At 49.4% G+C, this 26,577-nt stretch overlaps 1 protein-coding gene across 1 annotated transcript in view; it reads right to left on the bottom strand.

Annotated features, from left to right (window-relative positions):
• The window catches only part of XYLT1 (xylosyltransferase 1), a 294,235-nt gene that overhangs the window by 179,257 nt on the left and 88,401 nt on the right, over positions 1 to 26,577 (bottom strand). Inside the window, exon 2 of the mRNA XM_032836219.1 lies at positions 24,027 to 24,065. Within this exon, the coding sequence (XP_032692110.1) occupies positions 24,027 to 24,065 (39 nt within the window). The remainder of the gene's footprint in view (positions 1 to 24,026; positions 24,066 to 26,577) is intronic.

The raw sequence follows: 26,577 nt of genomic DNA on the forward strand, positions 1-26,577 counted from the left end.
TTCCTAACTCGGGCAAAGCAGGGATAATTAAAATCCCGCTCCACTCTCCCCACTCCAGCAGCTGGATCACGCTGATTAAACTGCAAATAAAACACATGAAGCCAACACTTTGTAGTCTATCCAATTTCACTTAAAAGGGCTTTTAACTGATTCATAAACAGAGAAGCCGTAAACAGCAAATTATTTAACTAAAACCAGTTTTTTCGTCATCTCCTTCCCGCTCATTCCCAATGCTGGACTCGCGCATGTAGCCCAGGGGACGTGGGGCTGATGGAGCCAGAGGAACCGCTCTCAGAGCTTGACGCCACTCACTCCCACCCACCAGCAAGAACACATCACCAACGTTCAGCTGTTGCAACTGGGCGTTGGAATCGCACCACAAGAAGAGACTGGGTGCAGTCCGTGTCCCCGAAGTGCCCAGGTTGACCTAGAGAGACCTTCTGACTCCCCATCAAGGCTAGGTGGCATAGGCAGAAGGACAGAGAAGGTACCAAGTAGAGCTAACATTCTGAAATGCTTTGTGTTACAACGTCGGAGAGTGACTGGGAGCCAGCCATCTTCCAATTTAAAATGCAACCAACACCTACCAAGTAAGAAAAAGCCTCATTCTCAAGCTACAAGAAGACGGATCATGACAGTTGGATACAAAAGCGTATTCGCTTTAGACAGAGACACAGACCCTGGTGACATGCTTCCCAAGTCATTCTAGCAAGCACGGTGACATGGTCTGCTGCCGCGGCTGAGGGATGGGAGTGGGGAGAAGGGAGACAGAAGACAGGTCAAGGGAGGGGGAAAAAGAGCACCGAAGAGGAAAAGTGAAAACAAGAGACATGCTCAGTGAAAGCAGCAAACAGGGACAGAAAAACAGACACTGCACAAGAGCGGTCGTAGGTTTTCTAAAAGCCTCGCACCACACACACGTGCCTAGGATCTGAGCGCGAGCATCTGGCCGCTGGTAACTTAGCCCGGAATGCCAGTGGCCTCTATGGCAACACTTCCCGATGCAGCCGTGGGGATTCCCCCATGGTAGTTTAATCAAACCGAACAAAAAACGAAGTATCAAAGAAAAAAAAAAAAGGCTGACATTGTTGGGTCAATGCCCAATTATTACCCACGTTTCTGAAACCATGCCGTCAACTTCCAAACCAGTCTCAGAGCAGACAGTGACCACCGCTTTGGGACCGGGCCTGATCCACGGACCGCACTTTGAAGGGCTCCTTTCTAGATGATCCCTGAGTCACTGTGAATGTACTTCGTGAGGCCTACAAGATTCCATTTAACGTCCACCACACGTTGTTTGGGGACCCTTACCCCCAAAAATGTATGTTTTCAAATGCACGGAACTGTAGGAAGTAAAGACCGGGAAGAAATGCACCAAAGATGCTATTTCAGGGTGATGATTTAACTTTTCTCATTTTTCCTCTTTTCAAGCTTAAAAAAAAAAAATCAAAATTTTAAACATAAATAACAATAATTTTTAAAAGAACTTTCCATCTAGGAAGGCAGAGAAATAAGATGATTTATCATAACATGACTTATTCATATCTACATATATATGTATAGTAAGTGTATTAATGTTATATAAAATATAATCACCAAATGGTCCAATAAAAGTTATGTAACTATGCATAACCTCATGTTAGAAGAATTTTATACAGCCAATAAATATGATGTTTACGAAGAGTACTCTACAGTTTAAGGAAATGCTTTTCCAATTTGGTTGTACAGTATCACGTTGCCAATATTCAACCCTTTTTCACCTATAAAAAACAGCTATTTCATATGGTTTAATCTAATGTAATGTTAAATGGAATAAAAAGGCTCACACGAATAGATTGAGATCAATTATATACAAAATGCACATGCATGGAAAAGACTGGAAAAAAATATACAAAAAAGTGTAACGTGTTTTTTTTTTTTTCCTTCTGGGTCACTTTCCAAACTTCCAACCATGAGAACATATTACTTTTGTAAGCAGGGGAAAAAAATGCCTTGCAAACTTTTAACTCAATAAAATTACTAGCATTTAAAAAAAAATTACTAGCATTTTTGAGCATTTTATCCCAATTTTTATACCACTACCAAGAATTCCATTATACTAAATAGCCATGTTTTAAAAAATATTACAGACAAAAAACTGGTTCTGTGTGCATGCATGTTGGGGAAATGGGGATGAATGGCATATCCAAATTCTTACGTATTAACTGCTTAGATTATGATTAAATTCACTCATCATTTGCAAGAATGAACTGAACAGGAAGCACTGTCTCTGTGTAAGAGAGAGAACCTGTGATCATGAGGGATCTGAAGATTGGAGTCACCCACTTATCTCAATCAGCCATTCACTCTCCTGTGACCCTGGACAAGTCACTTCCTTCCTTGCTGTGGCCTCAGTCTCTCCAACTTTAAAATGAAGAATTTAGAAAGGTTGGTCTGTAAGCTCCTTCCAACTTTGATATTCCGTGATCCCATCCCAGGAAGGCCAAGATCATGTACGTAAGTTGTGGGGCCCAGTGCAAAATGAAAACGCAGGGCATCTTATGAAGAAAGTATTAAGAATTTCAAGAGAGTGACAACAGAGCATTCAACCAAGGGCAGGGCCGTACTGAGCAAGGAGCCTTGTGTGTGACTGCCTGGGCATACGCCCATGGAGCTGGCCCTCGCAGAGAACAGAAGGTAAAACAGCAAACCACCACCACCCAAAATAAAAGAGGATTTAAGTGTCTGGCAGACCGAGCATGTAGATTTCAATAAGTATTCTTACTAGGTAGGTAACACACCTGTCAACAAAAATACTGGGGCCTGAGTGATTAAAAACCAACGACAATTGCCTTTTCATACTAGATTACAATCAGTTTCTATTTTAAAAAACATGTCTCTGAATATAAAGTTGTGCCTGGATTTCACAGGCAAGTCTGCATTTCCCAAGTCTTAAATTCCACTGCAGTGAGCCAAGCTCGGTGACCCTTTCCTCCACTAATATCTGCGATCAAGATTAAAGTAACTCACAGTCAGCTCTGGCTATTGAAGCTCGAACCCGAGGATAAGATCCGGTATTTTGCAAAGTTCGAGGAGCCAGCAATGCTCGCCGTCTGCTGCCAGAGCTCACCCTTCCCGCAGTTACTATCAATCTGAGCCCTGGGACACCAGGACCATCATGGAGAAGGCAGCCTGGTCCACCTTCCTGCCTGTGGACAGCAGGGGGGAACCGCACCCCCAAACCTTGCTTGCACAGAGCTCAGCTTTCCAGGACATCTGCGGAAGGGAGACACTCCCAGGTGACCACGCTCTTGATCACAACCTGCTCGCTCTGTGCACGACTGCAACGAGTTTGATGATTTCCAAAGGTAAGAAGCAAAGCCAGCTGATGGTCACCAGCAGCCACATTGAAAGCAGTGAAAACTAACAGTGCGCAAGAGACACAAGGGCCAAGAAAATGATCAAAAGGCAGACAAAAAGATAAAAAGGACTCCAGACCCACTGTGTCAAAAGCTGGAGCATCCTTGATGCCCTCAGAGGTTATTAGCGCTTTTAGCAGAATCCAAAACCTAGAGCTTGAAATGTGGGCAAGATTTCTTCAGGGCAAGTTTAATACATGTCTGGAATGTCTGTTTCAGAAGGTAGCGAAACAGAAGAGAAAATTTAGGAAGATCCTCACTGGTAAGACTTAACTCCTAAGAAAATCAGGACTGTCTTTATCTCCCCAAGGCCTCAGATAGCAGAGGATCTGCTGTCCATATGCATATACAGGATGTGTGTGCACGCTTACAGTCGCACTTCTTTGCACCCATTTAAAAAAATCGTTCTTATCGTAGGCCTTTAGAGTCTACAACAGGGAATTGCAAACTTCTTCAGTGAAAGGTCAGATAATAAAAACTTTGTTTTGCAGGCCATTTAGTCTCTGTCCCATTGGCTCAGCTCTGACCTTGTAGCTCAAAGGGGCCACAGACAGCCTGTGATGAATGGGTGTGGCTGTGTTGCTGATAAAAACCCCACCTACAGCGACAGACAGTGGGCTAAATTTGGCCCATGAGACATGGTTTACCAACTCCTGGTCTAGAATGAAGAACATGGACTCTGATGGGCCCACACCTGGATTCAACCTGTGACTCTCCTACCCACCTGCAACTCTGTGACTCAGTTTCCCGCTTTTAGATTATGGGGGATAATAATACCCACACTTCGTGGGGTTATTATGAGTATCAAATAGAAAACAGAGGAGAACGTCCTCTCCGCCCCTCAAGTAATTGTTCTTTTCATCTGTAAGGATCTGTTCTTGGTTCTGTACCCATATGGTTCTTTCCAGTCAACAGTGGCCTTTCTCGACAATTCTCTCATTGCCTCACACCCAGCCCCTGCTCATATTCCACAAGGTGGGGAGACAGACATCATCAGCTGCTCTACTGATAAGGAAACAAACTCATGAAAGCAGATATTAGAGCCAGAGGGGTAAGTACACTCTCTAACCAGCCAGCCCTGGCTCTGGGTCTGTGACCTGAACAAACACAGGCATGCGTGAATCTGCCCGCTGAGAAATCTACCCAGCTCAAGTCCCAGCTTGGCCACTGACACGATGTGTAACCCCAGGGAAGGCACTGGACCATCCCACTTAGGTTGCTTCATTTGCAAATAGGTAGGATAAGTTCTAGAAGGTTCTACCTTAAAATGTTCAACACTTAGCACAGTGCCTCGTACATAGCTGACGTTCCAGCAGTATCTGCTGAATGAGCCAGTGTGGTCACGGGCCTTAAATGAGATAGCATTAGCCCCAGGGCCCGACATACAGAACGCTCAATATATGCTCATTGCTCTGTTAATGATAGCTCTACACAAAACTACACATATACGCAGATACTCATATGTACACACACATGGCTTGGGAGCTCCATGAGGGCAGGAACTACATCTGACACAAAGCACATGCTCATTAAAGAACTGTTTGTTCATCTACGAACATGCCAAAAACACTCCCACATATAAAGAGATCACTGCAAATAAGCTGACAGACGGGCTGGGCTACCCAAGGTTCTTGAGAGTCTCCAACCCCATCCATGCATCCCCTGGAAGGAGCTGAGGAACAGGGTGATCCAAACTTGGGATTATGAAATTCTGCTGGCTATTTGCCGGGTTCCGGAACATCACCACCCACATTGCTCAAAGCACCACTGCCATTCAGTCCCCTGAAATGTTCCACACAGCGGCGACTCCAGATCCCATGAGGAGACCAAGGCTGGGGTTTCCATGGAGAACCTCCCCACCAGGAGGAGCAAGGAATGCATCTATCAGATGACGAATGAGCACCCAGGAGTCTGCAGAACTATCCCTGAGCTGCCAGGATGAAGTTCGTCTTTGAACAAAGATAGCGTCTATGTGGAAAGAAAGAGCGAACAAATGTCCTGCTGTCCTGCTCAACCAGGTCCCAGCCACTCCCCTCCCACCCCTTCCCCAGATCCCACAAAGACCTGGTGGGCCCTGGGCTCCCCTCGCAGGCCAGGCCATCTGTGAGCCATGAAGGCAACGGGTGGCCTCTGGAGGAGGACGCAGGGGCCCCCAAGCTACAGCGCCCAAGGGCCTCCAAGGGCTGCCGTGCTCTGCGGCATGCCTTGTCCCCGGGCAGCGGCCTTCACTGTGCCAAGGTAAAGCCCTTGGAACACGGACGCCCGTGTGTGAACCAGGGCGGAGGCCGTGTCCACTTAGCATTACATAAACTAACAGCCTGGCTCCTTGGCCCCAAAACAGAATGAGCCAATGTCTGCCTCTGGTGATACAAAACCAAGTACTCAGCTAGTCAGTGGAAATAGTACATGGAGGGCCAGATGTAGCCTTTGGCTTGAGGAACTTAGCTGGCTCAACTGACACATCTGTTTTTCATTAAAATCTGCTCTGGGTTTGATGGTAGATGTGTTGTTGTCTGAAGGCAGGGGGGTTGTGGGGGGAAGGGAGCAGGGATTAAATCATCCTTCTGGAAAAGAGAAATAGCAGTGTATCAGATGTGCAGATAGACTGACACAGACACACAGACACACATGGGAGATGGACACATCCCCATTTTACTGATGGGCACATCGAGGATTCAGGAGGTGAGCTGCTAACGAGCAACCCGGCAAAGATTCAAAGGCAGATAGGACGATCCCACCACCTGCTCTTCCCACTGTACTGTGGTGTCAGGGCTAGAATTAGGATTACCTGCTGCCTCACTATCTGGGGAAAACCAGGAGGGTCTCAGCCTACATATCAGTTCCCGTGCCCACTGTGCTCTCTCAGATAAGGTCTTTCGGCCAAATAACCCTCCCCGTCAGAGACCAGGGACAGTTCCTGCTTATCCCCGAGGCTTCCATCCTCTGTGCGCCCTCAGAATTATTCAAACAAGACAGTCACATCCTCCTGTGGGACACGACGGTCACCTCATCCTCTCGATACTACCAAGTCTGCCTCCCACAGGTTCTGGATATCCACTCCAAGTACAACTCCCCGCCCCCCTCCGCACCAGCCTGGGACCCCCACCTGGCATGTGGCATCGTCCTCCCTCAGGCTGAGTACACATGACTAATAAGCTGCTGTCCATGTCGTCTGTCCCGGATTGGATGTTTGGACATGTGAAGGCCGTGAAGGCCAAACAGGAATCGCTCCCTCACACACCCCAGTGCCTCCCGAGAAAGGCAGGCCGTGAGGACAGCTACAGAATGGACCGCTGCAAAGCCCCCTTGAGAACTCGCCTTGTCAAGGGCCTCCCCGTGGGGGAAAGGCTGCTCCGTGCCCGGAAGGGTGGGAACTGTGGACCCTGAGATTCACTAACAGAACCTCAGAACGTCCCCAGACGGCACTGATGACCACCAAGCGGTCCTTCTTCCTTCCACATCCCACTGTCACCTTCCCGCCTGTCTGGTCTGCAGCCTCCACCTCCCCTCTGTGTGGAGCCCAGGCGGAAGCCCTGGAGGAAGGCGGAGCAAGCCGCCCTGGGAGCAGACAGTGCTCACACACCTGGGGAGAGGCAAAACCTTGATTAGCTGGACCCAACTAACCAGAACCATCAGTTCAGGATTTTCCATCCTCCCAGGGGACTCCGAGCTCAGGGTTGGAGGAACTCGCAATTTAAAAAGAAAAACTGTTTTCTTAGCTTTTCTCAGGTTCAGCTTTGATCCAGCCCACTTTCCTTTATCATCATGAGAACTGCACGTGTGACTGGAAATTTTCTGAAGGCGATGTTTTTTAAAAAAAAAAAAAAAAAGAGTGCCAACAAATGGGAGAGATAGGTTTAAATAATTCTAGTTAACACAATATATTCAGAATATTATCATTTCATCACATAATCAACATGAAGAAGTATCAATGCATTATTTTACATCATCTGGGTTGCCCTCAATCTTTCCCACACCTAGAGAGCATGGCTCGGTGGGCTCGCGGCATTTCCAGAGCTCAGGGGTCCGCACTGCTGGTGGCCTCCACGCTGGACCGCACAGACTTGGAATGAAGTCTGACGTGACTATTTAGAATGCTGATTCTGGGCATTTCCAACAAACCGGTCACCAGTCGACAACTGCTTGCTTGCCAAGTATCTTCCCCTAATGGGCTCAAGGCAATTCACAAGTTGATCTCAGGCTCAAAGGTGTTATGAGGATCCGCAGTGGGGGCTGCCAAGGTCCTTCTCCACTCCCAGGGCCCCACACCTCACAGAAAAGCAGGCCCGACCCCACTCCCTGCTTCTCTCAGCCATACCCATCTCTTGCGATACCCCAAGTATTTGCTCCACCTTTTCACTCGCAAGAAAATAAAGTTAATACTTCTTCAAAAAAGGCTCTCTTTTCTGCTAACCACCTTGGAATGGGTGGAGTTGGATGGTGCCCACAAAGGCTTGACCTAAAGACACTTGGGGTCAAGCAGGAGCAGTAGTAAATCACGCATGACAAATCCCACATAAAAAAAAAAAAAAAAAAAAAAAAAAAAACTACCGAGGGATCTGGTAGAACATGGTTGTTGCTGCCCGGAAGGAGGACTGACCAACCTTGGAGACAGGTACCATGATGACAGAACGGAGGTCAGAGAAATGAAGGTATTAACCCACCTGCTCCAGTGGGAATTCCAGAAGCAAGCCGGTGAGCCAGGAAAAGTCAGTCACCCTTCCCCAAAATTAATCATTCATCTAGCTAACGTTTCCAATTTTACCCTATCCACGGAGCATCTGTAGTCTTCCTTATTTACCAATGCTCTTAAAATCAGCTCATCTGAACTAATTTAAAAAGGAAACATTACCCGTAAATTGGAAGAAAAAAAAAAACTGACAATATAATCTGCCATAGATATAACGTAACTAGGAAAACAAACATAGCTGTTAATTTCTTCAAAGTCTGTTCATGCACTGCTTGAAATGATCTCGTGTGCCCCTGGCTCGTATGTGACACACCTGAGCTTTGCCTGGCGGGCTGCGAAGACTTGTACAGGACTGGGGCGGGGAAGACACCCCAGATGGGATGCACCCCTCGGAGAAGGGGGCAGAGCAGGCAAGGCAGGGAGGAAACAGACAATCACCACAAACACTTTAAGGTACATGCAGTGGATTGAGCACGTTGGAAATTCGGAATGACCCCTTTGGAAGTACTTTTAAAAGGCAAGGGCTCAAACAATAGTGTTCTCCTAAGTCCCCGTTAACCGAAAAAACAACCCGAGCCCCCAGCGCCTCTCCCTCTTGTTTCTGATTGCACTTTTCCGGTGGAGGAAAAAAATCCTCTATTTCCTGGATGAGGATGAATTCTAAATGCAGATGTCCAAGGTCAGGGCGACGGGGATGGGAGGGGAGAAAAGGTGGGCAGTCAGAGACCAAAAAGAGAGGATGCTGACAGCAGGGGAAGCCTATCCCTCTCTGGACAGCGTGTGAATTCTCCCAGGGCAACCCCAGCCCCAGAGAGACACACATACCTTGTAAAAGGTCAACTGCTAAATTGGTCAGGCAAGTCTAGCCAGGCTGAATTCCTCGGGGACGGCAGGGTCAGTGGAATCTCTGATCCAGCTGAGCTGACATTCCCCGAATGTGGAGGCTTTTGCAGGTGTGTTAGGCCAGCCCCCTCTCCCACCTGGTAAGCCAGAGACTGTGCCTTAAACAGCCCTTGGAAAAGAAAGTCATATATCCCGCAATACGATATTCATTAAACGCTATCATGGCATTTTATAAGATCCTATATAACGCCAGCTGTAGAAGTAAAAAAATTTATTATTCAGACCCAGAAAGGCTTATAAATCCCCACAAAGTGCAGGTTTTTCTTTTAAAAAGGAGTTTAATTCCTCCTACCTTTTGCTTCCATCCCTTCCTGGGAGACCCAACTTGCAATTCCATCCACCGTGCTCTGTCCAAGGAAGCCCCTCCTCCCTCCACCAGCAGGGAAAACGGGGCAAGGGGCTCCCGAGGGCCTCGTCCACTCCACCTGCTCCTCTGACAACCTCACAAGATGTCGCCCGGCCTCCCGTGCCCAGGGAGCATTTCATCTTTCTACCCAATGCGTCCTTCATTCATGCATTCCTAGCCCAGCTTTTTCTGTAGCCTGCCCCCACTTGCCCAAATCCTATCCCGTCCATTCTGTGTGTTAAAGACCTTTTGAATATGTCCTCTCCTCTCCCGTCCCCCAGTCCCTGCTTCAGACTCGTTAGAGTCCTGGGCTGAATGTCCCGTACTCTGGTCCCACTGCCTCCAGGCTCACCTGTTCCCCACGACGCGACAGACTGATGCTCCCGGGCGGACCTCGGACCATGTACACTGCTGCTCGCAAGCCTTCAGGGCGGGCCCCACTGCCTACCAGGCAAATCTCAAAGAGCTCCCTGATGGCTTCTAATACCTGGGCCTGCGCCTAGCTCAGTGGTCTGCTGCTGTTCGAGGCTCCTCCAGCTGTGCTCCATTAACACCACATGCTTGTGATTTCTTGATGGGACCCGTTCTATCTCGTCTGTTTTCTCTGGGAATGTTCTGCGCAATGTTCTGTTCCCTTCGTCCCTGCCTCTCCTGGTCAACTCTCATTCACCCTTTAGGATGTGGTGTGGACAACAGCTCCACCAGGAAGCCTTCCGGGATCATTCTGGGTTCTACTGTTTACTCCTACATTATCACAGACCCGAGAATGCCCCACGAGAGAGAAATAGCAGAAGTCCCTTGATCTTCGACAATTCATCTTCAAATGATGGGGCGGGGGGTCGACAGAGAAATACAGGGAGACAAATCACTGGTCTCCCTGTGGGGGGGGGGCACTTTTCACTATTTCATCTAGGGAGTACACACCATCTTGCCATTATATGTCTCTCCACTGGGGACAGGGATGTCCCCGGGCTTGGGGGGGGGGGGGCTGTGGAGAGAATTATGAGGGTCTTAACCATATATATATTGATTCTCATCATCACTTGCACTAACTCTAACTGAAATTTGGCATGTCCTTCAGTTACGATGTAGGCACCAGACTGTAGGGGGATTTGCAAGACCCGAGACTGACACCCACGGAAATTACAGATATTTTCCTATCACACCGCTCTGGTAGCAGATGCTCAAAATATTATTTATACTTGTCACTACTTCAAAATTACGGTAGTCATTAGACCTGCAGCCAAATCTAGTTACTTAATGTGTTATTAAAGATGCAAATGCAGTATTAACTCCACACATTTGTTATGTTTATATATATTTTGATAGCTGTACTTCGATGTAACTGATTTCCTTTGTAATCCCATGCATCTTTTTTTTTTTTTTTTTGCATTTAAAATGTTATTTTAAAAAAGCGGGTGGGAGGTGGAAAAAAAAAACTTTGAAAAATAAGGTATTATTCAGAGAAGGGGGCACAGGTTTCTTCAGACACCAAAGGGGCCCACGACACAGAAAAGATTCAAATGCCGTGCTCTAGATGTGAGTTCCCTGAGCTCAGGGCCCTGGGTCCTTCATTATCCAATCCCTAGTACCTGGAGAAGGGGTCAGTGTAAAGTACGGTTGTTTTTTTTTTTTTTTTTTTAATACGAACTGACACGGGATGTTATCCACCTTTTCCTCTATCTTCCTTCCTTCCTTCCATTTATCTGTTGTCTTTTATCCCTCTGTCCATCTGTCTGGTCCAGTGCACAGTTCTAACTACTGACAGCTCCCCCACTGGCACCCAGGCCCAGTTCTGCAGTGCAGCTGCAGACCTGGTCAGGAGGCAGTGTGATTCAGTATGACAAAGGTGACACTGCCTTCTTATGTGGCCTTGGCTATGTCACTGAATGTGCCTGGAGCTCGGCTGGCTTGCAGGCACCTAGTACAGACCTCTGTCTCTAGTGCTCATGGCTCAGACCTGGGCCTCAAGTCCAGGCACCACAGTCTAACAGCGTCCAATCCATCTGCTTCCCAAAGCCCAAGAATGCTTCGCTTTTGTTTTCAAAATATCAGCGTGGTTGAGCCCTTCAAGAGGGTCATGGCCATTACCAAATCCACCAATCTGCAAGGCATGGTGGTGAAGAGTTCTGCATAGGTCCAAATACCAGCTCCCCACTTCCTGTCCACATGATACGTGACCTTGGGTGACACCGAATCGGCTCCTCTCCGAGACTCAGTTTCATGGTCAGAGAGTGAGGATATGAACCGGACCTCTTATGCAGGGTTCCTGGGACCGTTAAGTGAGCGGCTCAACATGTGCTGAGTACGTAGCACAGTGGCTGGCTAGGCCAGTCTTACTTATCATGTCTCCCAGGAGGCACCCTCCAGCACCCAGGAAAATGCAGCTCAGGAAAAAAGCAACAGATACCGCTTTAAAAAAAAAAAAAAAAAAGAAAGAAAAGTACTCCGACCCACTCCTATCTGAAATGCAAATCAAAATAGCAGTATAGTGTTTTTACCCCATCGGGGCTTGACAGAGATGATGAAGACTGATAATTACCACTGCTTTTGAGAATGGAAACAGGAAGTCGCTTTGAGAGGTGATCTGAAGAGACCTCTGTATAGGTCAATTCAGCTACGCCTGTCAAAATGTAAAATGCACACACCCTTTGAGTCATCATCCGAAATTCAGTCCTTCACCCTACACACGTGCACACTCTGTGCGGAGCAGATCTGTGGACGAGAGTGGCAGCATTAATATAGGAGAGAAAAAAAAGGAGAAACAACCTACGTGCCCACCAACAGTAAGCCAGTGACATAAATGATGAAAGAATTCACTCAAGTAGTATTTACTGACAGTTCAACACACGAGACACCACGCCGAGCGTCGGACAAAACAGAAAGCAGTTCCAACTAGTAAGGACGAGCAGTATGTGTAGATAGGAACTGAGTCTAAGATAGGGAGAGAGAAACCGTGAGTTGTTATAAAATAGGTTTCATTAGGTTCCAGTCCAAGCAAACAAATAAAATCCTTGCCAATGCACATACCCCACACGTGTTCATATGCAAAGCAAAATCTAGAAAGACAAAGGAGGAAAAGGTTAATGGTTGCTACCTCTGAAGACTGGGGAGAAGCCTATGGGAGATTTGACTTCTCCCTTGATACTCTCTGTATTGTATGATTTAAAAAAAAATTTTCTGATCACATGCTTGTATGGCTCCACAGCCTTCTAACCCACGTAAGTTTCGTGGCTCTGCCCTCAGAAGGATCCAGAATCAAACCACTTCTCTGAGCGTCCACGGTTAAAACTCCAGTCCAAACCACCATCGCTCTGCCCTGGAGCTGGCTCTGGCCAGCTCTCTGTTCTTGCCTTTGACCAACTACACAGCCCTTTCAGCACAGCAGGAACCGATTCCATTGTCCAAAGTCAGGCCACATCACTCCTCTGCTCAAAACTGTCTGAAGACTTGCCTTTCTAAGTTCAGTAAGATCCCAGTGATCTGGGTTCACCTTCACCCCTTTTCTCCTTGCTCACTCCTGCTTTACCCACACCAGCTCCTAATGAATGACCATGCCAAGCACATCCTACGTCTGGGCCTTTGCACTGGTTGCTCTCTGTCCCTCCAGCGATCTGCAGGGCTCACCCACTCATGCCCTTCAAGTCTCTGCCTGAACGTTCCCTTAACTCCATGCCCTCCTTGGTCCCACCAAAGTCAAAGGTCCACCCCTCCTTGACTGACTTGGTCCCTTGACTGACTTAGTACTTGTCACCATCTGATATAAACATATGAACACATCCCTCATTTACAGTCTAGCCAGAATGTGAGCTCATGAGGTCAGGGACATCTACTTTGTTCACTGCTGTATCTCGGGCCCCTACAACAGTGTCTGGCACATAGAAAGTATTCAATAAATATTCGGTAAATGAATTAATCCGTAACATAACAAAACAGTACTATAATGTACTATTGATAACTATGAAAACTAAACCCCCCCAAAAGACCCCACCCCCCAAATTGATTAATAAGTAGAAATTAAAACTGAGTATGTTTCCAGCCACAGCTACCCTCCGAGAACGAGGGCGGAGGATCACCCAAGGACAGAGTAACACGGGAACACCTCACAGCCAGGACGGCACACAGCGGTGCGGTTGTTGGAGGCTGACGCTTTGCACAGAGAACTCTTTCATGGACTGGAGAGAGTAAGGAGCCGCTTGTCTGAAGGCAGCACAGTGAGGGCCCAGTGACCAGGACTGACTACCAGCCGGGTTACAGCACAGGACGGCGTCGGCCCCAAAGCCACAGACTATTTCTGGGTGTCAGGCGAGCCCACACCCTCCTGAGAGCCAAACCACGGCCCATCTGCCAACCCCACACCTGTGGTCTTTGAGGGGACGGGCTTCTGGGGCTGTGCTTGGGATTCAGCCTGCCCACTGCCGTGGGTGAGAGCTGGGGCTTGGGGTCTCCCCCAAGAACGCAACGAGTACCCCCCTAACCCTGCCACCTTGTGCTTCCGAGTTTGCTACTTTTCAGTGAAAGAAAAACATTTGAGCTCTCCTCTGTTATCTTACCTCATTTGCACTGAGAGGCTGGGCAGGTGCTCTTCTGCTTATAACCCAGCCCAGAGGAGGTTACCTGAGGGCAAAAACTTAAAATCCAAGGACACGGACAGTGAGGTGCCCAACCAGCGGACCCAACCTCACCGGGACACCCGCCCTTTCCCACAGCAAGCGGACGTTCACACGATCCCGTAAACCATACTTGGTGAGGGTGGTGCGTCGCAGCTGGGCTGGACTTTGCCCCCAGCTTGGTGGCCCTGTCCAGAGACGTTTTTGGTTCTTATGACTGGGGAGGGGTAATGGGTAGAGACCAGAGAGGCTTCTGAGTATCCGACAGGGCGCAGGCCAGCCCCCCACCATGAAGAACAATCCAATCCAAAATGTCAGGAGTGTTTTGGCGGAGCAACCCTGGTGGGTCAGGAAGGAAGCGGGTGGTGGCTCTGGGGGGGGAGGAGACCCAAACATAACAACAGGCTGGAGACCAACAAGCAGGACTGAGGAGACCCTGGCCGCCTGGCAGGTCGCTATGTGGGGCTCTCGAGCCTCGGAAGGAGGAAGATGCTCCTTACGGGCTTCTAGAGGCCCAGAGACCTTTCATTTTTTCAAATGTCCCCCAAACCCCCTTATCTTTCTCCCTGCACTTCAAAAAATAATCCCAAAATGAAAACCATGGGCCGGTGGGAGAGATTCCTGAAGAGGCTTGGGTAGTACTTTGGGTCTAAGGCCATGTAATGAAAAAGTCACTTCCTGTCCCCCATAACAGGAGTCAAATTATAACTGGGGCAGTCAGCATCTGGCAAAGGGGTTGCTTTAGGTCCCTTTTACAGCTGGAGTTTCTCTCCTCTAGAGCTGAGCTGGCTGGGCTGGTCCTTCTCGGGACAGTGAAATTGCCCCACTGTCCTCCGCCCCACCCATCTGGCATGCGCCCCGAGCAGACTCTAGTTTTCCATGCTTCTTCCTTTCCTCTTCCTTGCAGTGGAAAAAAAAAATCAGAGCTCCAGTTCCCAGAAGAAAATGAGAGAAGGACTTATCGTTATTAGAAGATGTTCCTGTTGAAGGCAACTGAAGGCAGTGGGGGGGGGGTTGCAGGGAGTGGGGGGGTGGCAGCTCGCTGTTCCCTCCCGCTGCTAGAGGACACACTGGGCTCTCAGAGGCCCAAAGACGGGTGGTGGCACTTCTGAGAAAATGGATTCAGATGCTAGAATGGTTCGATTTCCTGGAGGTGTGACAGAGAACAAAGGAGAGTTTGCCAACGCCCTTGCTTGCTGGCAAAAGAACCTGTCTTCTGTCTGTTCTGGGGCTGCCGGAAGGAGCGGATGGCCTGCCCTTCCCCCTATGGCATTACCCTAGACCTCACTGAGTCCCTCTCCAGGCAACGGAGCCCTTCCCCGCCTCGGAGCCAAGACAGACAGAAGGGGTGTGAGTGAAGGCTGAGACTCCTTATGAAACGTCCTGTCTGGAGTCTCTCTTCTCCCGTGTGTGGGTCCTCCGATGCTGTAATTAGCACAGTGGTGTTGACAATGTTTGTGTCTCAGTTTAGTGGGGGGTGGGGAGTCATCACCAACAGAATGACAGCTATGATCCCCTGCCCAGAAAAACACTCCTACGCCCACAACTGGGCATTCGGCTACACTAGCTTCACCATGCCCTTGCGTCTGTTCTGGGGCCTTCCTTTGGTTTGAAGACAGACCCCAGCTCCTACTGTAGCAAAACAGGACATGAAAAGGACGGTGGCCCACCCTGGCAGCGCTGTGTGAGCAAGGGGCTGGAGGCAGGCTTCATGGCAAGGGCGGGGTTCCAGAAGGAAAGAGATGCTACTCACCTAGGGAATAACGGGGGAGACATTACAAAGAGATGCTAAGGGCAACAGAACAGGGCTAGCCACAGTGGGGAGCTGTCAACACCCTGGGGAGAGGTGTTATTAGATCCCGAAGAATAGAGCTATGTAGGACAGCCCTTTCTGGGGACTGGGCTCTCCAGGCAGACACAGCCAACGCACAGAAAATGACCCCTGTCCCACTGTCCTCCCACCCTCCCAGCTCCTGTCAGTGCCTCCCCTTAGCTGAGGCAAGAACAAGTCCATATCGATAAAATCCATCAAGGTTAAGCCTGTGGGGGCCCAAAGACAGGAGGAGAAGGGTAGAGCGTGGATCTCCTGGGACCGGGGGAGAGAGGAACCCCAACATACTTCATTTCAACCCCTCAGGAGCGTGATGGTCTTGGACCAAGCATTTACCCTCTCAATGCCTCTGGGTCTTTACCTGCAAAGAAGGGGACCGAGAGTCCCTCCCCCAAGCGCTGCTGTCAGGATTAGATGAGGTCAGGTGTAAGAAGCGCTTAGCCAAGTCCTATGTACGGAAGAAACAGGCCAATAGCAAGCAGCATCGAGGCCCTCTTCCATTCAATTCTGCAAGTCTGGGCCCTGTACGTTGATTTTTTTTGTCCCTCCTACACCTGGACCTTTGTCATGCTGCCGTTTCATGTGAAAAGCGATTTTCCCGACTGAATTATCTCTGTAACTAGAACCTCAAAACCCAGCCTGAACATTCTAGCACCGGAACCTTCTCTTTTTAAGCTCTCTGGTTTGCACTGCGCTGCCCAAAAACCCCGTGGAGAAGACAGACTAAACTTCAAAAACGCTGGTCCGTTTGATATTTATACCAAATGTCTGCGCTGCCTCCTCCCTGAGCCTTCGGCTTTTAATTCCATGCAAATCTGGTGACACTGCCTTGTTGCTCAGCGGGCTGCACGGCAGGCTTCTGCCTCCGCGAGGTACTTGAAGTCGGGGTGTGTAGAGTCTCCATAAGCAGCCTCATCTGCCAGAAGGGAAACGGGAGTGTCCGTTCCTGCATGTGTGACCGCTCTGCTTCCCCTCTACAGGGAGAAGCCGCCCACAGCTCAGAGCTCCAGTTCACCACCGGCACTCGGCTCCACGAGGATGCATTTCCAGACCCATCTGCCTGGGGTTGCCAAGTGAGCGATCTCCCTCTCAGTCTCGAGGTGTACCTACTGGTAACCGGCTCAGTCGGTTAAGCATCTGCCTTCAGCTCAGGTCATGAGCTCAGGATCCTAGGACTGAGGCCCAGATGGGCTCCCTGCTCAGTGGGGAGTCTGCTTCTCCCTCTGCCTGCCGCTCCCCATTTGTACACAATCTCTCTCTGACAAATAAATAAATTTATTTAAAAAAAAGAAATGACATAAATTGGATAGAGATTACAGTTCTATAGATTATAGAATTCCACATTTCTGATATATATATTACATCTGATATATATCCATTATTATGTATACACTGTACATTACATGTATATTAGGTAATTATAGGGCTACAATCCTATTTTTTTAAAGATTTTATTTATTTATTTGACAGAGAGAGATCACAAGTAGGCAGAGAGGCAGGCAGAGAGAGAGAGGGAAGGAAGCAGGCTCCCTGCTCAGCAGAGAGCCCGATGCAGGACTCGATCCCAGGACCCTGAGATCATGACCTGAGCCGAAGGCAGCGGCTTAACCCACTGAGCCACCCAGGCACCCTATAATCCTATTTCTATCTGCACACCTAGCTCTTATCTTTAGATCTAATCTCTGTATCTCAACAACAAAGCAATAAAAGAGATGGTATTTCTAATTCAGGGCTTACCACTTACTGTGTTACTTCTAAAAGGAGACTTGGTGTCTCTGGGCCTTCCAATTGGTTCATCTGAAAAATGAGCTAAGATTAGCCCCTGCCTCATGGGGTTGCAGGACCTGACAAAGGCAGGCTGGATGGCCTGGTTCAAATCCCAGCTGTTCCACCTGTTAGCTACTGGACAAGTATCTTAACCACATCTTTGTGCTGCAGTGTGTCTGGAAAATGGCAGTGACATTAACACTTCCCATAGGGGACACTTGTGCAGTCTGTATGAGCGAACCCATGCCAAAAGCTTACTTAGAAGAGTGCCCAGCACATACTCCAAGTGAATGTTACCTAAAAATGCTAGATTTACACATACGTGTACAATGTGCAGTTCTCTGTTCATAGTAAACATACTTTCAATGCATGTTAGTCATTGTTGACAAGAATCATGATTTTAAGTGTTCTCAAGTTGAGGGCCAAACTCAAATCTTCAACATCTTGGGCAAAGCCAGCTCCCACCAAGATGAGAGGGACAGTGATCTCAACATGGTCTATTTTTCACAACGGTACATGTGGCTGGGCTTTGGGGAACTTGCTGGCTATTTGTGGAATGTTGCATCACATCGTTTACCCTGAGTCACACAGACTAGAAAGGCACCCAGGGCCAGAGGACCGCAAATCCTCCCTGAGAATGTTTCCACTGCCTGGGTCCAGCCCCTCTGCCTTTGCCCAGGCAGTGGTCCAGCTGGTCGCCTCCCTGCTCCAACCCCCCCAGGGCTAATGAGAAATCCAGCAAGCCAGAGCCAGAGGGAAAGATCTAGGAGAGGGACTTGGCCTGTCTCAAAACCAGCCTTGTCCGCCCCAGAGAGGTTCCACTCTCCCCTCCCCAAGGAGACTAGTGGGAGGAGAGTAGATGGGCTGAGGAGCTATTTGGTCTCGCCGTCCTCTCAACAGATGCTGGGCACCACAAGAACTAATGGGCTGGAGACTCAGGTAAGAGCCATTCAAAAGCTCCCTGATTACTCCAAAAACCACTCTCCACGGAGGAAAAGGTTAATCGAAGCCCAGAGCTGGAAGAGAGGCGAGTCGACGGAATTGCTTTCATCCGGGAGTGGGGGAAAGAGCTTCAGGAGAGAGAAGTTTGCACAGAGGCGGCTGTGGTCTGCCTCAGAAAAAGGAACCAGGCCTCAAAATCGAGTTATTTGCAAAGCCTGCTGCACTGGTCCAGGAGCCTTGGCCAGTCCCTCGCTGAACCGGAGCCAGGTGCAGCTTTTTCACCTTTTTCTCCACACTGCACGTTCTCTGCACCGCTGAGCCATCAATCTCTCAGGAAACCATCTCTGAGAGGTGCTTTCCCTTTTACCTACGCTGTGCACATGCTCACACGCACTGTGAGCCATTACTCTGTGGGCGTACTCGGTCACTGTCAACACAGACCCAGGGACTCTGGGGGATGAATGTGTCGTGGCTGGAGACCGGAGGTGGGCCAAGTCTGATATTAACCAGAGAGGGGGACGTTTGAACGTCAGAGTAAGACAATACACTTTTCTCCGCGGTCACAATTCCACGGCTGGGGTCATCTTTGTACAATGAGCTGTCCGCAGGCAAACAGGGTATCTCGCCCTCAGCACTAGGGACATTTGGTGGCAGATAATTTTTTCTGGGGCATTTGGAAGGGGCTTAGCGGCAGCCCTGGCCTCTACTCACTAGAGCCCGTGGCACTGCCCCGCCCAAAGTTGTAACAAAAATGTTGCAAGACATTGCCAAATGTCCCCTGGTTAGAGCTGGTGAATGCACCCCCAGGTGTGAGCTGCTAGTTTCGTCTGAGGTTTCAGCTCCACAGAACAGGAGCCGGCTAATTAGCCAATGGTAACTGTTAGCCAGATTTCTCAACTAAATCCCCATTATCAGCACCGCATCAGAAGCTCCAAAGTTCCTCTGACCCTGGCAAGACACGTGGGACCTGTCTGGCACACAGGCTCCGGATGTGAGCACCCTTCCCCTCCCCCAACCGCCTTCCCAACTCCTGCCAGTCTTCTCCCTCCACCCTGGCCTGATAAGGGAATTCCCATCCATTGTGACATTCTAATGACGTGAAGGCACTGAAGGCGCTCGAAGGAGCTGGGGGTCTGATACTAAGGAAAACTGGCGTTATGTTTATAGGAATCCAGACAGAATATGCAAAATGTTCCGAAGGCGAGCACTGCGGTGTCTGTCCCGGTAATGCTTTCTCAAGTGCAGGCTCTCGGCTCCTGAGCTTGAATCTCACCTCCAGAGAGAGCCCTCCCCAAACTAGCTTCTCTGCAGTGCCCAGCTGCCCCTGCTGACGAACCCCTCTGTCCTATTTCTGGTCACTTATTACTACCTGAAATTATTCAGAAACTCATGGACTCCTGCAACCAGAATGGGTGCTCTGTGGGCAAGGGACCCTGTGTCCTGTCCACTGCTCTGTCTTTAGCATCTAGCACAAGGCCTGGCCTCCTCCTGGCCCCAGAACTACTGGAGTTAGCAAATGGATGAAAGAATCTGCTTAGGCATAATTTCTAAAGTATTAATTTCCTTCCACCCACTTCTCATTTTCTTCCTGAGCACCACTCACCATCCTCATGGTCCCTCCGTCATCTTTACAGAAAGTGACTATAGTTAACTCCCTCCTTTTACACTCATGGTTAGGTGGTCCAAGATCTTCAAGTACCCGGGTGGTTGGTGAACACGGAGCAATCAGGGCTTTTCCTCCTGATGCCCTTGACCTTCAGGTCCTGGGTAATCTCCATGTAAACGAAGGCACAGCTCCCCTCTAAGCACAGCCAAGTTCACAAATACCCAGATTGACAAATCTTTGCTCTAAGAGTTCCTTCATTATAACCCCCAGGGTACCCATATTTGAGTAGAGGCTATTAACTAATTGACAGTGAAGCCTCTGCGGGCCGGGGGCGGGGGGGGCGGTGGAGGGATACGGCAGAGAGGCTAAAATTAAATGACAAGAGGTCTTGCCAAATTGGAGTGGATTCAGAAATGATAAACCATCTCGGGGATCAATGAGAAGGAGAGAATCAAAGAATGAGCATTTAAATTTATCAAAACACTATTGATGTGCAGGGAGCGGTTTCATCTTTGTTTTAAAATAAATTTTCTACGGGCTCCGCTGCTTAAACCATTTTATCCAAAAGCCTCGTGGCAACCTATCTGTCAAGGAATTACTCACTGTGCGAAACGTTATATCTATTTATCTACGTATCTGCTCACCTATCATCCATCTGTCTCCCCACCTATTTATCTAACCACCTCTGGGGACATTTGTGCGAAGCATCCATCTGTCTATCTAGACCTTGGGCTGCATGCATCAAGCCCCTCCTTCCAGCTTTGCCTGAGCTATTTCAAATCTACTAGTCCAGGCAACTCTTTCCCCCCGCCCCCCCCCCGGGAAGAATAAGAAGTTGAGAAGATAGATCGATTCTGGGGTCTTCTGACCCTGAGTTTGATACTCCCCAATGCTCTGAGCTTCCAGTGTGACCCTGGGCAAGTTACTTAACCTCTCTGACCCTTAGGTTCCTCATCTGGAAAATGGGTATCATGAGAGCACCTACGGAATGAGGCATCTGGGGATCAGCGGGAGCAGCTAGTTCTTGACAAACAGGAAACACTGGGGGGGGGGGTGGCGCGCGAAGGGGGGATCATGGGAATGCCGCTAACTGCATTCGAACTCCTTTCACACTTGGTTTTTCATTTCTATGCCCCCCCGATTCCTGGGTAACCACCATCTGGAGACGGGGAAGCATTCACCACTGCAAGTCAGGGCTGCCTTGGTACACCCCAGGGGCAGCCTGCTGAGGGAAATCTGACACCAGGGATTTAAACCTTCCTAGGCTGCCTCATTCTATTCATCTGGCCATTAAGCAGAGCAGGTCCTGCTGATGCCAACAGATGCAGAGGTCAGCGATGTCGCAGCCCAGGAGCTCCAGAGGAGACCTTAGCAGCCTGGCCGTCTACCTTCCCCACCTCCTCGCAGCTGCCCAAGCAAAGATCCGCCAAGGACCAGGTGATGACCCCGCGCATGCGCCGAGGGAAGGGGCCTGGGGTGGCCTGATGCTCATGTGTGGGCTGAGCCACAGATGCGAGATGTACGGACACTGCTCACAGTGAGCTAGGAAAGGCAGCCCCCCTGCGGCACCTTGCTCCAGGACCGAGTGGCTAACGCCTTTCTTAGGAGCAAAGGGGGTTGGTGTGGGGGTGGGGAGGAGAAGTGGGAGAGGACCCAGGCCACACACATCTGTCATCTACCTTGGCACGGTTGGGTTTGCCAAGCTGGGCCACAGCTGCTGTCCTGCTCCTGCCATATGGGTGGTATCTGGGGCACCACTTTCTGCCAGAAGCTCATCCATGCCCCTCTTGTCTGACCCGCCCGCAGGCAGCTGAATAGGGTACCATCATGAGTCCCAGGATGGACGGCCCCCTGCACAGAGTGAGATCTGGCCACGGGCTTGTGCCAACAGTTACAGAAAAACATTAGTACTTTGGTTGGGTTCCAAAGTCTCTTTCACACAGGAAGTTAGAACTCGGCAAAGACAACAACAGCCCACGGCTCTCCGAAGACCAAGGGCCAGATGAGGCTGACGGAGCGGTGCAGAGACAAAGTGAATCATCTCCCCAGTGGTCCAGCGCCAACACAGGAGGCCCGCCTTGTGCCATGTGTGGCCATGAACCAAGGGTCGGGCCCCTTGGGCTATGGGGTGTGACTCTAAGAGAGGTCCCTGTGTGGGGGTGAGCTGTCCCCTTCACAGTGTGCTGGCCAAAGCCATCGGCATGTGACTGTTCTTTCCTGGGGAAGTTTTGAAGGGCTGACGGGATGTTTTTCATAGCAAAGGATACAAGAGGGCCAAGAACAGAACTATCTGGGGTGCACCGCTCCGCCCTGGGAGAGAAGGTCTGGCTTCCAGAATTGTGGACACAGACCATGTGCCCACGAGCTCTCCTACGTCTACCAGGTTTTCTTCAGGGGAAGGACTGATTATGATGAGGAGAAGGGCCATCCTTTGAAAGCACACCTGGGAAGTTCTCCGGCAATCCACAAAAGAGACTGGGGCGGGCCGGGTTTTCCAAATTGCGGCAGATGCACCCCTGGGAGTACGTGCAGATGATTTTAGGGGGCACTCAAAAGAAACTTTTCCATGTTGCTAGTTTCACATTTATTTTGAAGTTGTGTCAAAAAAAAAAAAAATCGAACTAGTATGTGATTTCATGCTTGTGATTTCACCAGTATCATTTCTTGGAATTGTGTTTCTCATCCTTGACACTGGTGACATATTAGGCCAGGTCACGCTCTGCTAGGGGGCGGAAGGCTGGCCTGTGCACTGTGCAACCGTTAGGCCCATCCCTGCTGTCCACCCACCAGATGCCAGGAGTAAGCTCCCCACCTCACGGTGAGAGAACCAAAATTGTCTGCAGGCATCACCAAACGTACTCCAGAGATGCAAGATAGCCTTGCTTGGGAGCCACGAGCTGAGGATGAGCCCACTTAAGACAGTTAAATAAATTGATCTAAGGAAAATCTATTTTTTAGGTGACTTGGAACAAGTGTGATTTCCATAAGGCAAATGTGGTAAGGGGGTAGGTGGGTGGCAGAGGTTGGAATAGGATCAGACCAGAGGATGGCCAGAGGGGGATGCATCTGGGCCTGCGTCCCCCTCAAAGCCATGCCCACTGCTCTTTCCTGCCCGCTCTCTTGGCTGGTCATCCCTGAAGCGGACATAATGAAATGTGCATGCAGAAGAAAATGAGAAAACAGAAGACTCCCCCTTTCCCACCAGGTATGGTCTTTCTGAGCAAGGAAAGAGAAGAAGGGTGGGTTTGCTCATTCCCCTTGGGGAGAGGGAGACAGAGACACTGGTGAGAGGACAAGGACCCATGGAGGAGGCTGAAGACTGAGACAGCAGGTGGTCCTTGCTAGAGAACTCCAGAAACATCTGCAGACCTGCCCTTCAGCCTTGAAATGTTCACACAGGCTTGCCTGTCCCAGACACTCAAACACTGTTAGCTGTGGGGCTCTGGACAGGCTCCATCCTATCTCCTCTCTTTACTCTGGGACCAACCCTTAGAGCCCAGGGAATAATGGATCCAAAGATGCCTCCCCTTCAAGCTCAGTCAGACAGGCAACAGTGTGTTGGGTTCAAAAGCTACCTCACCAGCCCTGAGTTCGTACTGATGACTTTACAGACACCAGTTTCTGCTGTTCTCACCACAACCCTGCAAAGCAGGCACCACCCTCGCAGTAATATTCCAGATGGGAAGAGGGTGGCTGAGAGGCTAGGTCGCCTTTCAGGGCCAGAAAATGGGTACGCAGACACCCGGGTACACGTATGCGTGCATGCCCACACAAAATCGGCTCATGTGTATGTGGGCACACATCCCAACAGGCAGGGGGATGGCCTCATCTGCCTGTCCAGTCTCTCTGAGTCAAGGAGCCAAGAGGGTGCCCCAAGTCTCCTGGAGAGCTGGTGCAGAGGTTAAGTGACAAAGGCCATGGGAAGGTACTGACCTGGGTCTCCAGGGTGATCGGAGGACTTGGATGAGGGTCCTGTGGGAAGAGAGGAGAAAACACACATAAGCGATGGGCAAAACGGAACCTACCAACCCAGCCAGCATCATTTTCCAACAAAGTGAGATCTCTTCCGTGTTTTACTGTCTCCCCCATTCTCATGACTCATGAGCTTGGCCCATCCCCAGTCTTCCCCCAACTTCCTCCCACACCCCAGTGATTAAGGAGGCTCAAGATTTTCATTAAGAGGCTAAGGGGACACCTGCATGGAGATCATGCAAAATGACCAGATATAAGGAAACAGGAAAGAAAGCATGTTCGTCCATTATCTCCAAGTGTGTTCACATCCTCTACACGAAGGAGAGGATGGATCCGTAAGAGGATTAGAAATAAACTTGAAAGACTAGAAAGTCCCGATCAGGGGCAAGGCCACCAATTTGTGTCTGGTCTTGGGAAAAAATGAGGGAAGGAAAAGAGAGACAGAAAAAGAAGAGCTTAATTCCTGGTTTTCTAGCACATTCCAGTGGGCTGGGGAAGAGACTTTTCAGGATAGAGAAGGCCAGAGAAAAGTCCTATTCATCCGCTCCCCACAAAAGACAATTGACTGGAAATGCTTGGTGGTAATGTCACGGGTCATTAAACATGAACTCTCTAGGTGGGGGGCAGGGTGAGTAGAGGAGGGAGGGATGGATAGGGAGGAGGTAGTGGTTTTCAGCAAGGGGTTTCCAAGAAATACAGGAAACCCAGCACATAAAGGCTATTTTTCTCGGCACCGTGTCCACTCTGAACTGAACCCCCTTGGATTCATGGTTCTGGGAAAGTAACCTCAAGCTGCCCCTTACAGAGAATGGGCATGATTTCTGGGCCCTGAGTGCAAGCTCAGGTTGGAAGCTTTGCTTTACGCAAGCCGACTTCCCAACACAGGGTTCTAGGAAGCCATGCAGCAAGCAACCCCTGGCCTATGGTGTGAATGAGAAGGAAGTGTAGGCATCGCGCTGCATTTGTCCTTCTGTGGTCTGACTTCTTTCACTCAGCACGATATCCTCAAGGTTCGTCCACGTGGTCACAGATGGCAGGACTCCCTTCTTTTTTAAGGCCGAATAACTTTCCATTGTGTGCATCTGCCACATCTTCTCAATCCAGTCATCCATCCGTGGACATGGAGGGTTACTTCCTGACCTTGGTTCTTGTATGGCTTCAACAAACATAGGAGGGCAAATGTCAGGATTCCACTCCTATGAAGAATCCAGAATCATCAAATTCATGGAAGCAGAGAGTGGAAGGGTGACCGTCGGGGGTTGGGGGAGAGGGAATGGGGATGTGCTACCCAACAGATGCGAAGTTTCAGTCATGCAGGATGAACCAACTCTAGAGTTCAGCTGTGCGACATTGTAGCTGTGGTTAACAACACTGCATCGTACACATAAAATTTTCTTGAGAGAATAGATCTCATATTGTGTTCTTACTACATTAAAAAAAAAAAAAAAAGGAAGTGTAGCAAAATTGGAACATTTTAAACCCCTATCCTAGGTGAACAGATAACTCACTTGCTTGATGACTCCTCTGTGGTATCTTTATAATGACGCCAAAGTCATTCTGAGCTCAAGATGAGGGGTTCCTCTCCCCCGATTCCAGTTCTGAATCTAGCTCCTAGTAGTTCTCTAATGGAACCGTTCTCTAAACCGTTCTCTAAACATCTAATTATAATTTTCATACTCATGCATGGAATATTCCTCAGACCCAGGAAGATATGGAGTGGAGCCCTCCTCCCACTCTCTGGACATCACGGCCTTGGCCCAGAGAGGAACTTGGAGAAGTCCTGAAAATATTTTAGGCTTCTCTCTTCAAACGTAGTAGCTCCTTCATAAGGATGAAGAAATGGGAGCTCTATGGGTGAGAACCTTCGCTGTGCCATACAAATGAGCTGGGTCGTTGTTTCCGCCATTCTTCGTGGAGCCCCCTCTCGCCAGCCTCTTCATCCTCCCATGCAGGGAGGGAGTCTTAACCCTGTTCTTCCAGTTTCTCTGTGACAAGCAAGCATACTGGACAGGACCCATGTTTGTCTTTGGGAGGCAAGGCCGTCCTCTCTGGTCTGCGAGGTCTTCAGCTCCTGTCAGTCTGTGCCTCTGTCTCTCTGGCTGTTCAGATTCATCTAGATTCCACCACAAGAGAAGAAGCTTCCTCTCAGACTCAAACATCGGCCTCATTCTCAAAGCGGGGTCCTAGTGGAGCACTGCACTGGGGGGCGGGGTACCCGCCCGGACTGACCAAGCTGTACTTCACAGCCTGTTTGGCTATGGCTTAGGGTTTATGCTTCACTGCTCAGAATCCTGAAGGGGTAGGGAGGGGAGACTGCCATCCTGAACCCCTAAGAACAACTTCATGGGAAAGACAGTCCTTGGGAAACCAAAGAAAACTGTCAACTGTGTTGACAAAGCCCAGAGCCTGATCCTTAGATAAAATAAAGCATCAACCCTTTATTTGGTATTCCAAGATCAGAAGCCCTACTGGCACATGGTCAGGGGTCCAATCCTATGTATTCTGCATGTTA

The sequence above is a fragment of the Lontra canadensis genome, unplaced genomic scaffold (genome assembly GCF_010015895.1).
Source record: "Lontra canadensis isolate GAN:19392208 unplaced genomic scaffold, GSC_riverotter_1.0 scaffold91, whole genome shotgun sequence".
NCBI lineage: Eukaryota > Metazoa > Chordata > Mammalia > Carnivora > Mustelidae > Lontra > Lontra canadensis.